The sequence below is a fragment of the Leptopilina heterotoma genome, unplaced genomic scaffold, assembly GCF_015476425.1.
Source record: "Leptopilina heterotoma isolate Lh14 unplaced genomic scaffold, ASM1547642v1 Lhet_54, whole genome shotgun sequence".
Classification (NCBI taxonomy): Eukaryota; Metazoa; Arthropoda; class Insecta; order Hymenoptera; family Figitidae; genus Leptopilina; species Leptopilina heterotoma.
This window is the reverse complement of record NW_025111118.1, coordinates 5708928-5722017: the sequence shown is the minus strand read 5'-3', so window position 1 is coordinate 5722017 and position 13090 is coordinate 5708928. Positions and strand designations below refer to the sequence as shown.

The 13090-nt window shown below is 27.0% G+C and overlaps 1 protein-coding gene across 2 annotated transcripts in view; it reads right to left on the bottom strand.

Annotated features, from left to right (window-relative positions):
* LOC122508541 (elongation of very long chain fatty acids protein AAEL008004-like) overlaps positions 1 to 8394 on the bottom strand; it is a 46340-nt gene extending 37946 nt beyond the window's left edge. Inside the window, exon 1 of one of the 2 annotated variants that reach the window (XM_043621959.1) lies at positions 7489 to 8394. Coding sequence is in view for 1 of the 2 variants with exons in the window: in XM_043621958.1 (XP_043477893.1) it covers positions 7216 to 7260 (45 nt within the window). In the remaining variant the exon portion in view is untranslated. Of the gene's footprint in view, positions 1 to 7215; positions 7385 to 7488 lie in introns of those variants that run through there. The other variant, XM_043621958.1, reaches the window with a different exon arrangement.
* Positions 8395 to 13090: the final 4696 nt, after the last annotated feature.

Sequence of the window (13090 nt, the reverse complement as noted above, 5' to 3'; positions counted from 1 at the left end):
TTGGAATAGGATTTTCCACAGGAATTAAGACATTCAAAAATTTTCAAATTCAAACCTTTTTTAAATTAAACAATTTATAAAATTTCTTCATGTTTTCTAAAAATTAAAAAATGACCGAGAGATAAAATCATTATTTTATATTATAAGAATATTGTTACTGTAACTTTATCAAAATTATTTTCATAATTTTAATTCAATTATTATTTTCTAGAATTTTAAATTATTTTTTATGAAAATAATTGAATTCCTATGAAATTTTTATTATTTATCAAAATAATTAAATGTTTGCATACAATTTTATTAAAATTTTTTTTAAATAACTGAATTCTTTTTGGGAAATTTTATTAAAATAGTAGATATTGAAAATCTTTGAAATTAGAAAAAATTTTGAAAATAATTGAAATTAGGAGAAGAATTTTTTTGACATTTATAAAAATAATTGAACTTTAGAAAAGAATTTTGTTTTTTATAAAGATAATTGGAATTTTTTTCAAATTTCGAACATAGTTGAATTTTATAAGAATTTTATTTATTTTTTTTTAATAATTTAATTTCTGCAATAAATTCTATTATTTTTAAAATTGCTAATTTTATTTAAAAAAAAGGTAGCAAGAAGTTAGCCGCGCGAATTGTTACTACTTTTAATAATAAAATTATTCAGAAATTATTCAAAATTCACAAAAGGAAAAAAATTATTTAAATTTTACTACATTTTTACATAAAAGCCTGAAATATTTGAAATTTCAGAAGATAATTTTACATTTCACATCTGGGGAAAATTATACTAATTCCGAAGTAAATTTTAAAAAAACTTACTTTCGGAATTTACTCTGGAGTAAATTCTAATATTTTTGAGGTAAATTTTTGAAAGAAAGTTGATAAAATTTACTTTGGACGTATTTAAATTTACTACAAAAATAGTAAAAGAGATAAATTTACTCTTGAGTAAAATTTACTACTCCCAAAGTAGATTTTAGTAAAATTCACTTTGAAAGTTTACTCTGAACTAAATTTTACTAATTTCGAAGTAAATTTTAGTGAAAAATTAGCAAAATTTAATTAAGTAGTAAAATATGCTTCGAAAATTTACCCGAAAGTAAATTTTACCAATTCCGAAGTAAATTTTAGTAAAAATTAGTAAAATGTAACTGAATCTAATAAAATTTACTACAAATATTATTAGATGTTGCTAACTTCACTTTTAAGTAAATTTTATTATTTTCCAAGTAAAAGTTAGTGACGAATTAGCAAAAGTTACTTAAGTAGTAAAATATATTTCGAAAATTTACCCTGGAGTAAATTTTACTAATTTCGAAGTAAATTTCAGTGGAAAATTTGTAAAATATACTTGAACGTAATAAAATTTACTATAAAAAATATTAGAAGTTGCTAAATTCAGTCTTGAATTAATGTTTCTATTTTCGAAGTCAATTTTAGAAAAAAATCAGGAAAATTTACTTAAGAACTCGTAAAATGTTCTTTAATTATTTACCCCAGAGAAAATTTTACTACTTTAAGTAAATTTTAGTAAAAATTTAGTAAAATTTACTTTGGCTTAATAAAATTTACTACAAAAATATTAGAAGTTGACAAATTCATTATTGAGTAAATTTCACTCTTTATAAAGTAAATTTTAGTGAAAAATTAGTAAAATTTACTATGACTAAAAATAATTAACTCCAAAAATATTAGAAGTTCATAAATTCATTATTGAGTAAATTTTACTCTTTACGAAGTAAATTTGTTTTAAAAACTTATTAAAATTTGCTAAAAATAGACAGAAATTTCAGGATTTAAAATTTTACTTTTTTATAAATTTTTAAATAGTAAAAAGTTACTTAATATTTTTTCCCTGATATTATTTTTACAATTTCAACTGCAGAATTTTGATAATTTTCATTTCTCTTGAAAAAAGAAAAAAAAATTGACTATAAATAACAAAATTTTTATTATTCTTTCAATGCAGATAACGCAATGGAAAAATATAAATGTTTTTTCTTTAAACTCTAATTATTAATAATTTTTTCAAGTACAGTCTTTTTTTATCATTTATCTTCGTACCAGTTTGATGTTCATTTTATTATTGTCGTGTATAACTTTTCTCTTATCCCTACCACAGTTATAGAGTTATAAATCGATTTAGTGTATGTCTCTTTCTAAAAGAGATATATTAGCTGGAGGTCTCAATATATATGTGTATACACATTTTGTGTTTTATTCTGGTAAAATATTTTATTTTTTATTCAAATTAGAGTCGTAAATTTTTGCCTAGTAAATAATTCTTCGAAAATTCGGAATGTTCAAACAAATGAAATATTTTTTTTTTTTTGAGATAAATATTTACAAAAATTAGAGCAATAAAAATGAAAAACGTAAATTAGACACATTGAAATTATTAATTATTTCTTTAATATGTGATGCTATAGACTTTTTATTAATATAATATGAAGAAGAATATTTTTAGTTTAGTCTGTAAATTTTCAAATGAACTGGAATTTTTACTTTTTCGTAAAAAATTAGGTCTTTTTTAAAAAAATAAATAGAGTGGAAATTTTGGAGGAATTAAATAGCAGATGTTATATACTTGTAAGAAGTAATTCCTCTCTAATATTTCAACCACTTCCGGCTTTTTTGCATTTTTAGTACCTTGTGGTGAATTTCATTTTAAGGCACTTTTCCTATATGTGACGGCCGAAATTTCAGGCTTTTTTCAGGAATTTTTTTTTTCACTTAAAATAAAATATAATTCTATAACTTATTTTACATGTTATAATTGGTGTCTGAAAGTATCCAAAAAAAATTTTTTTAGTGATTTCAGACAATACTGAAAAAAGTTATCGTTGTCACCGTTCACCCGTGCATTTTCAAAGGAGTCACCTTTGACTCACAAAAATAATTATTAAATGATTTGAAAAATCACTAAAACAAATTTTTTTGTATACTTTTAGACACCAATTATAACATGTAAAATAAGTTATAGAATTATATTTTATTTTAAGTGGAAAAAAAATTGCTGAAAAAAGCCTGAAATTTCGGTCATCACATAGGAAAAGTGCCTTAAATCCATTATTTCCATACACATTGCTTTTTAGTTACAAAGTCTTATTAATTGTTCATTCTATAAATATGTGTGAATTGTTTCTAAAAACTTTGATTTCCTTTTTTTTTATCGGGGAAAGAAAAAATTAAATAGATATTGATTTTTACAATTTATAATTAAATTTTCTAATTAATTTGAATTCCTCGTTTATACTGTCTAATGGGATTTCGCCATTTCTAGGTTTCCAGACTTAAAGTGCGGGGTTTGATCGCAGAATACAATGTGTGAGGATTTTTTTTTTCTCAAATTGAATTCGATTTCAATGTGTGCTTTGCTTTTTCAATAGATATACCCAATATTATGATATTTTATATCTGTTTTTAGCTTGTTGCACCAACGACTTTAAAACATTCCTGAACAATATTTTTAGAACTTATTATCTCGAAACGATTATAGTCGTTTAAAAGCATAAATATTGTTGATGGTAGAGTCTAAGCCCTGAAGGTATTTACTAAAAAGTGAGAGTGGAATTCGAGGTGAGAAAGAGGATTAGAATATTTGAATTTATTAAACTTTTGTAATTTCATTTAGAGAAAAATTTTACTTTTAGCGAAAGTGATTTTAGAGGAAATGTGTTCTTTTCATAATTGTACTGTTTATATACTTTTAGAAATAGTTTGCTTTTGGAAAATTTAAAGTCTGTGCTATTTTTACAATTAGCAGTAACAATGGAGAAACCACTTTATGTTGTAGTCATACCACTATTGTTATGGATTTTAAAAATCTATTTAAATTCAAATAACCCTGAGGATTTTCTATGATTCATTAGAAGTAAAATTGAATTTCTATATTACAATAGAGATTTCACTTAAATTTTGAATGTTCTAATGAACAAAATCTATTTTTGTTTCTGCGTTTTTTGAAAATTACTATACAGAATTAAAATATTGTAAATTCAGCATTTATTTAGATAGGAATTAATTTTTTAATTGTATGAAAAGTGTTATTTTTTCTAATAAACAAATTAATGTTTTTAATACACAAAATAATGTTTTTAATATGCAAAATAATGTTTTTAATACAAAAAATGTTTTTGATACACAAAATAATGTGTTTGATACACAAAATAATGTGCTTGATACTCAAAATACTAGTTTTGATACACAAAATAATGTTTTTAATACACAAAATAATGTTTTTTTAATATAAAAAATACTGGTTTTTAATAAAATGCAAAAATTAAAAGCAGTAATAAAAATATCGACGTTCATTTGAACATTCAAAAATTTAGAGGCATAGAAAACAGAAATTTTTCTCTTTTTGATGAATACAAATATAGTTATTCAACGGAAAGAGAAACTTAATGTTAATTTCAAGGACGCGTGTGTGTGTGTCGATAAAACAAGTATATTCTTTAATTGATTTGAGATTTTTAATATATCTATTTTTCTTCACAAATGAATGCTTTGGTTTGTGGGTAAAATTTTCACGTTTACTTAACAAAATTTTCGTATTTACAAGGAAGTGTTTTTTCCCTTCTTGATAATCAGTTTTCTTTACTCCTCAAATTAATGATTCACGAGAAAAAATGATTCATAGTTTGAAGTTATGAGTAGTGTGGCTAATAGCGGATCAATGATCTATGTCTACACTTTGTCAAGGCACATTGGTTCGTAAATTGTTTGATTTGAATCAAATATTAGTGGGATTTATATTTAAATGAATTTGTATCTGAATGTTGGCAGTATTTATATTGAAGTTGTGGAAGTGTTTCTAGGATTATTGTATGAATGTTGTCAGTATTTATAGTTGCAGAAGTGTTGCCAGGATCATTGTTTAAATGTTGTCAGAATTTAGTCAAGTTGCAGCAGCATTAGCAAAAGTATTGTCTGAATGATGTTAGAATTTAGTCAAGTTGCAGCAGCATTAGCAAAATTATTGTCTAATAAAAAATGGAAAAGCTACAGCATTATTGTTAAAATTATTGTCTGAATGTTGTCAGTATTTATAGAAAAGTTTTGCAGCATCATTACTAAAATAATTATTATCCGAATGTTGTCAATATTTAGTCAAGTTGCAGCAGCAATATCCGAATTATTGTCAGTATTTAGTACAATTGCACCAGCTTTACTTAAATTAATGTTAATATTTAGTAAAGTTACAGCAGCATTACCAAAATTATTGTCAGTATTTAGTAAAGTTGCAGCAGAATTTTGATCAAAATAATTATCGTTTCAATGTTGTCAATATTTACCTAGTAAAGTTGAAGTATATCATTAGCAAAATTATTGTCTGAATGTTGTCAGTATTTAGTGCAGTTGCAGCAGTATTACCCAAGTCATTGTCAGTGTTTAGAAAAATTGTAACAGCATTACAAAAATTATTATCTGAATGTTGTCAGTATTTAGTGCAGTTGCAGCAGCATTACCAAAATTACAGCCTTAATCTTGACTAGTATTTATGCACCACTGTTAAATTTAGAAATAGTTTAAACAAAGTTGCAAACTTTTCTTTAAGTTAAAATGATAATTAAGGCCAAAGTTCTATTTATCCAGAGGTTAAGCATTATACTCTAGTCTTCAAACATCAAAATTACATTTTTTAGAGTACAATAGAACAACCTCAATAAATATTTATCCACATTAACAATAAATTAAACATTGCAATTTCTCTATTTATTTTCCAACGCTGAAAGAAATGATTATTGGACACTGACATAATTATAGGCACATGAATCAGCAACCTATAATGGTTTCTGTTAAATATAGATACTTTCATACGGCATTGATATTTAATGATATTATATATTCCTGACTATTGTTAATTATGAGAACAATGTCAATTTTGATACTGAAAATTCCCATTAATGTTATGAGAAAGTTTTTTTTTTATCATCCATCTACAAAATATGTATAATAGAATTGTGTCATGAAAATTCTAATCTTTACGGAAAAGTAGAAAAACCTATAATCTTTAACGTTTGAAAAAGAAATAGAGAAAAATACTCTGTAAATTTTTTAAATTACTCTATAATTGCCTGTAGGCAAGAAGTGTAATTGCTTTTTAAAAATGTGTTAATTCTTCTATCAATATAGGTAAACTGTTTTTATTAACTTAAGTTAACAGAATATTAACAAAAGTTCACTTTGTTAACTTTTTTCTGTAAATTTTTGAAGAAATTCCTTTTTTTGGAAATAGTAGATAGTTGAAAATTGAGTAGCACGTGTTTCGGAATAACGTGTACACACACGTCACTTTGAGTATCAAGTTTCTTTTAATATAATACAATGATTGCGTGAATTCCATTGGTTTAAATTTGAACTCCTTTGCTATGAATCATCTAGAGTTAATAATCTCATCCCACACAATTATTATTGTTACGATATGAATGTAGACGGTTTGTACGTATGGAATCTATAATATACATTTACAGATAAAGTGTATTTGATATAAAATACTAAAATTAGAAATTAGATCTAAAATGTTTGCAGAATAATGTTTGGATGACACACCCAGAAATTGGAAAATTTTTCCGAAATTCCTACGTGGGTCAGTTTATTATTGAAATTTCACCATTCACGTGAATATTCAGAACTAGCAGCTTGTATTTGTAAATAGTACGGGAATTAGAATAACACATGTGGATTTTTTTTCCAATGTTCCCAGAAAGTAAGCAGTTAAATTTGTTTGTTGAAATGGTAAAATTAGGTTTAATTTATACTGTTCTTTAAGCACTTCTTCTGGTATTTTTATTCTTTAAGACCATCTTGCATAAATTTTTCGTGCTGGAATAAAAGAAGTGTTGTTCTTCTTCTATAACATAATGCTTCTGATAGCAGTAAATTTGTGGCTAATTTTGTTACTACTTTTGCTATTAATAGTAGATTACTTTTGTTGATTCTTTTCTTAATTCTTTTGCTACTGATTTTGTTAATTCTTTTGCTACTAATTTTGTTAATTCTTTTGCTACTAATTTTGTCAATTCGTTTGCTACTAATTTCGTCAAATTTTTTTCGTTTCTTGAGGAGGAGTGCACAGGAGATAAAACGAGCAGGATAGAATCTTTTGGTTCACTCTCCATAGATTCTTTTCAAGATGAAAACAAGAAGTATATTTTTCACAATAAGACACGGCCATATCGATCGGTCTTAAAGTATTCAGAGTATGTACCTAACCTCAAAATCTCTCGCGAAAGGAATTAGTTGAGCGATACGCATCATATCCGGACATGGTGATGAGAATTCTTATTCCACCCACGCATCTTCCTTCACATACACAATGCACTTACACATTATGAGGACGCGCCCATTCGGCACTTCTGATTACGTGAATTTACGCGAATAGTTGTATTTGGCGCGCACTCAAAACGACGCATTCATGGGCAGACACAAACAGACACCTATATACATATATATATATAAAGACACACAATTACTAGTTACGCTCACCTGTTTCCTTTTGTCCTCTTCCCCTAGTTTCCTGGACTAAAGTCACTTCTCCTGTCACCTGTCTGGGCACATAAACTTTGTTAAAAAAACGTCACGTTAAACACGTTGACGAGGTTTGTCCTCGATTTTGAGCCAGAGCGTCGAACACATCGATAAAAAATAATTTTTTTTAGAGAGAAAATTCGGCTGCTCGACCGCGTGTTGCCGGATTGGCAAGAGAAACACTATAATAATGTTGGCACTAGTGCTTTTATTTAGTCAAGAGATGGAGAATATTTCGCCGGCTAAAAATTTTGATATTTACACTTGAAATACTTCTTATTTCTTATCTTCACGAGGAATTTTATTCCTCTTTGTCACGTGAGATAATGAAAATTTTTCTATTGATTAAACTCTCTGGGTTTAACTTTTTTTTTTCCGAGAAAAGAATATATATATATATATGGGAGGGAGGGGAATTTTTATTAAACACAAGTAACTGATTTCCCGACACGCGGTCGTGCTCGACTGACGTCCCCGCGTTTTTAGCGGCGATGGTCTATCGGCCGATTTTCGTACAGATCGTGTGCCCTCCTTCCCTGTTGTGTCGTGACCACGAAACTCGCTTGTCGCCTCGCCCCTCTTTCGTTTTTTCGCACGCGAGCGCACCAGCAACGTTCTCACACACCAACCATTCTTCGTTCCACGCACAAATGTAACGGTGCAAGAGAGAGAGAGAGAAGGATTCCTTTAAATTACTACGTTACTCGTCACACAGCTACAATCACAACCGATATTCACAGAGGAAAAAAAATAATGCCCGGTTTACAATTGTGCTTTGCCTCAAAACAAAAAAGAAAGAAAATAAATAAATCACAGGCGGAAATGCGAAACGAGGCGAGGAAACAGCTAGGTACGATGATAGGGACGACGTTGCCGTCGTTGACGACGACAATTGCACGCAAGTCGAGCAGCGTCGCCGCCGACATCGAATAGTTGCCAAACGACTCAAGTTGATCTGCCATCTGACGGCAGCCGGCGGCGACAGTCGACGCGAGGGTTACTGTAGGGCGTTAAATTTTCTGTTAAAGTTTCCAGTGATCAGTACATGAAGCAGATTTTTCTGGAATTTCTAGTCAATATATCTTGACTAGAAATTCCAGATTATTTTTATAAAAAAACGAGAAAAAATCGTACATTTTGACATTCCTTTGAGAGAAAAGTTTGGAACTATCGATTTTCCCCTATAAAAGTCGTCTGCTAGTTTGACTTGTTCTTGCATGTTTGCCCACCAATTCATTGTTTTCGTTTATTTACTTCAATGTTTACTTTACGAAAAAGAATAATTATTACGATTTTTTTTTAGAAAATTACAAATTAATTTTAGAAATCTCAAGCAAAATCCTGAATTGAAATAAATCGTGAATATTATGATACTCAAAAGAGTATCATAATATAAACATTAATTTTTATGATTAATATCAAAAGTGTTGAGACGACTCTAAATTTGAATTAGAAAAATTTTACAGATTGCTAAACGATGAATGTGCTGCTAATTTTTGAAAGTGTATAGACGCTAATTTATCAGTTTAATTTCGCTGAGGTTTTAGAGAAATTCCACTGATTTGGATGCGAAAAGTGTGCCACTTGTTGCAGATGTATTCGCTAATAAATCAGTGAAATTACGCTAATTTTGCTGCGAAATCACGCAGAGGAATTAGCGTAATTTTACTGATTACCGGGCGACTAGTGTGAGACTAATTTGAAAAAGCGTATACTAATGCTAATAAATCAGTGAAATTTTGGTGAGAAATTAGCAAAATTTCACTGATAGTCAATGATAAGTGTGTTCAATTCTAAAAAGCGTGAGAACGCTAATTAATCAGTGAAATTTTGGTGCAAAATTAGTGAAATTTTACTGATTCCCAACGATAAGATGTGTAAATTTTTCTAAGAAGCTTGTGAACGCTAATCAATTAGTAAAATTTTAGTGATGAATTAACAAAATTTCGATGATTATCAGCCAAAAATTGTGACACTAATTTTAAAAAGCGTGTGGACGCTAATTGATCAGTGAAATTTCGGTGAAAAATTAACGAAATTTTACTGATTCCCAACGATAAGATGTGTCAATTTTTCTAAAAAGCTTGTAGACGCTAATCAATTAGTGAAATTTTGGTGACGAATTAACAAAATTTCGATGATTATCAGCGAAAATTGTGACACTAATTTTAAAAAGTAGATGGACGCTAAAAAAAATCAGTGAAGTTTTTCAGAAGAATTAGCGAAATTTTACTGATTTACAACATATAATTGTGATACTTTTTTCAAATAGAGTATGGACGCTAATAAAACAGTTACATTTTACGGGAAAATTAGTAAAGTTTCACTGCAAATCAGTAATTTTTAACTGATTTAGAAGCAGAAAGTCAGTCACTGATTGTCAGTTAAAACTATTATTTTTAACTAATTCAAATTTAGAGATATAATGGCCAATTATCGTAGACAATTACTAATTCTTATAGAAAATCACTAATTCTTATCGAAAATTACTGATTTATAGGAAAAGTTACTGATTATGATAAAAGATTTTTTGGTTCTCATAGAAAATTACTGATTATTAGTAAAAATTGCTAATTATCTTAGAAAACTACTGATTCTTAGTAAACATTACTAATACTTATAGAAAATTACTAATTCGTAGTAAATATTAGTAACTCTCTTAGAAAATTACTGATTTATAATCAAAATTACTGATTATCGTAGAGAAATATTGATTTATAATCAAAATTACTTATTTTCGTAGAAGACTTTAAATTTTCATTAAAAAGAACTGATTAAAAGTAAAAATTACTAATTTATTTAGAAAATTACTGATTCGCAGCAAAAATTACTGATTCTTTTAGAAAATTAGTAATTTATAATAAAAATGACTTATTATTGTAGAAAATTACTGATTTATAGTAAAAATTACTGATTATCGTAGAAGATTACTGATTTATAGTAAAAATTACTACTCATCGTAGAAGATTACTGATTTATAGTTAATATTACTAATATTTAGTAAGAATTCTGTTTGTCGTAAAGAAATTACTATAATTATCATAAAAGAAAATTACTGATTTATAATAATAATTACTGATTATCGTAGAAAATTACTAATTCTCATAGGGAATAACTGACTTGTAGTAAAAATTACTGTTTATCGTTGAAGATTTTTCATTCTCATCAAAAATTCCTGATTAATATTGAAAACTGCTAATTATTATAGAAAATTACTGATTCTTAGTAAAGATAGTAATCTTAGTAATTAAAATAACTCTCGTAGAGAATTACTGATTAATAGTAAAATTTAAAAATTTCCGATTGTCATAGAAAATTACTTATTTGTAGTAAATATTACTAAATCTCATAAAAAGTTACTGATTATTAGTAGTAATTACTAATTATCTTAGGAAATTACTGAATTGTAGTAAAAATTACTAATTCTTACAGAAAATTTTCTGATTAATAGTAAAAATTAAAAATTACCGATTATTATAGTAAATTACAATAAAGCTATAATTATATTCTAGTAATCAATTATTTGAATCAGTTAAATTTCCTCCGTTGTGGTAAAAGTTGAAAAAAACAAGACAATGTTTATTTTAACGAACGCTAATTAAATAATACACCAATTAAAATTAATTTTAAATACAAAATTATTATCTTTCTACTCGAAAGAATAATCGCACCATGAAAAGAATATTGAATTTAAATCATTTCGCGAAATACCTTGCACGTGAAAGTGCTAAACACAGATACACATGTGTAAGCAATGACAACAAGGAAGTAGTAATGAAAGTAGTTGCATTGCAATTTCCTAAATTCTCAATTTTAATTCATATACTAAGTTGAAACAGAATTTTTTATTTTTAATAAATCCAAAATTCCAAACTAAATATATTTTTTTTTTTGGAATTTTGAAAATGGGACAATTTCCACTTGATCCAAAAAGAATTTTTGACGGCAAGCATAAAATTTGAAAATTAAAGATAATTTTTCTAAAATTGGGATTTTTATTATGACTGCTAAGTAAAATTGAATTAGAAATATTTTTGCAATAGGTGTCAAGGATGCACAGTCTCGATTGAAGATTAATTTTTTCTTCTCTCTGCAATATAACAGTAAAATCAGTCGAAGCATTTATTTAATTTTTTTTTTTTTTCAAATTTAAAAATTAACACTATTTTTGAAAATAGCTAATTGAATCTTAAAATAATTGCACTTATTGTGTGTATCTCCTCGATACATGATAGAGTGAAATCGTCGAGTCACGTTCATTTCTTACATCACATGTTATGCACGTTATGTATTTCACTTTTCTCCAGTTACCCTCCCGTTCATCGACTTGGAATTTTTAGTCACAACACACTTGACGGAAATTTCACTTCTATTTTCAATTTTTCCGGTTATAGAAATATTGTGTTTACCTACACTAATGTTGAAAATAATTTTCCATTAAAAAAAAATTTTTTTCCCTAAAAGAATACTTTTCAGATGTTATCTTTCTTTTTTAATTGAAAAACAAAAAGTATAGTTCTCAAAAAATATTTTATGAAAAGAATAGCAAATTCTTTGTAACATCTCAAATAGTAGAAAAATATTTGTTCTGTTTCTAATTAAAATTAAAAGTGAAAAAAAAATTCCGTTTCGGATATTTTTTTTTTATGGAGGAAGTATTTTGAACCTAGTCCTCTTTTTTTATTATTTCTCTCTCTTCTTTTTTTTAAATGAATGACTAAGCATTAATCGATTATGTAAACATCAATTTTCAAATGCGTCATTTCGAGCAAAATATTTAATCCACCTTAAATTATTCATATGGTCATCAGCATCATTATCATCATCATCATTCTTTTTCTCGTAATATACAAGTCTTGTTCCCTTGACCTCAAAAAAATTGAGACATAGACACCATTTCGAAGACGTAAAAAACCTGCTCATATTACGTGATACCTTTCCTCTCATCAGAAAAAAAAAAATTTATTCGGAGGGATAGTGTCACAACAAAAATTTTACAAAGAATAGGAGAAATGGATAATAATTTTTATTCGCACACATCTTTTTTTTAATATCATTTGCAGATGATATTAAGTCATCTACAGATGATATTAAATCATCTACAGATGATATTAAAAAAGAGATGTGTGAATAAAAATTAATCAAAATAGCATTACGCAATAAAACAATTAATTTTCAAGTTGTCATTTTTTACTCCTCTTTCTCTCTTTAATTTTTGCCTCCCCCCCCTTTCTCCCTTGATATTCAGGGAGGAAAAGTTAGTAAATTATTGACTTAAAAAATTATAGAGTGCTAATAAATATTTTTAGTCCTTTGAGATTCTTTTTCTTTCTATTAATTACAGCGTCTATTCAGAGAGATGGAAAAAAATAATTTGTGGTATGAGAGGGAAATATAGAATCTATTTGAAAATAAGAGAGTTGTTTCGATTCTTTAAAGAAAGATCATGTAAAGAAGTGAGATGTCGTCGTCAATGTAACATACAGCCTTGCAAAGGGTTATGCAAGTCATTGGTTAGACTCAACGGTCAGCAAAAGTGATCATACCAGTTTTATTTTAA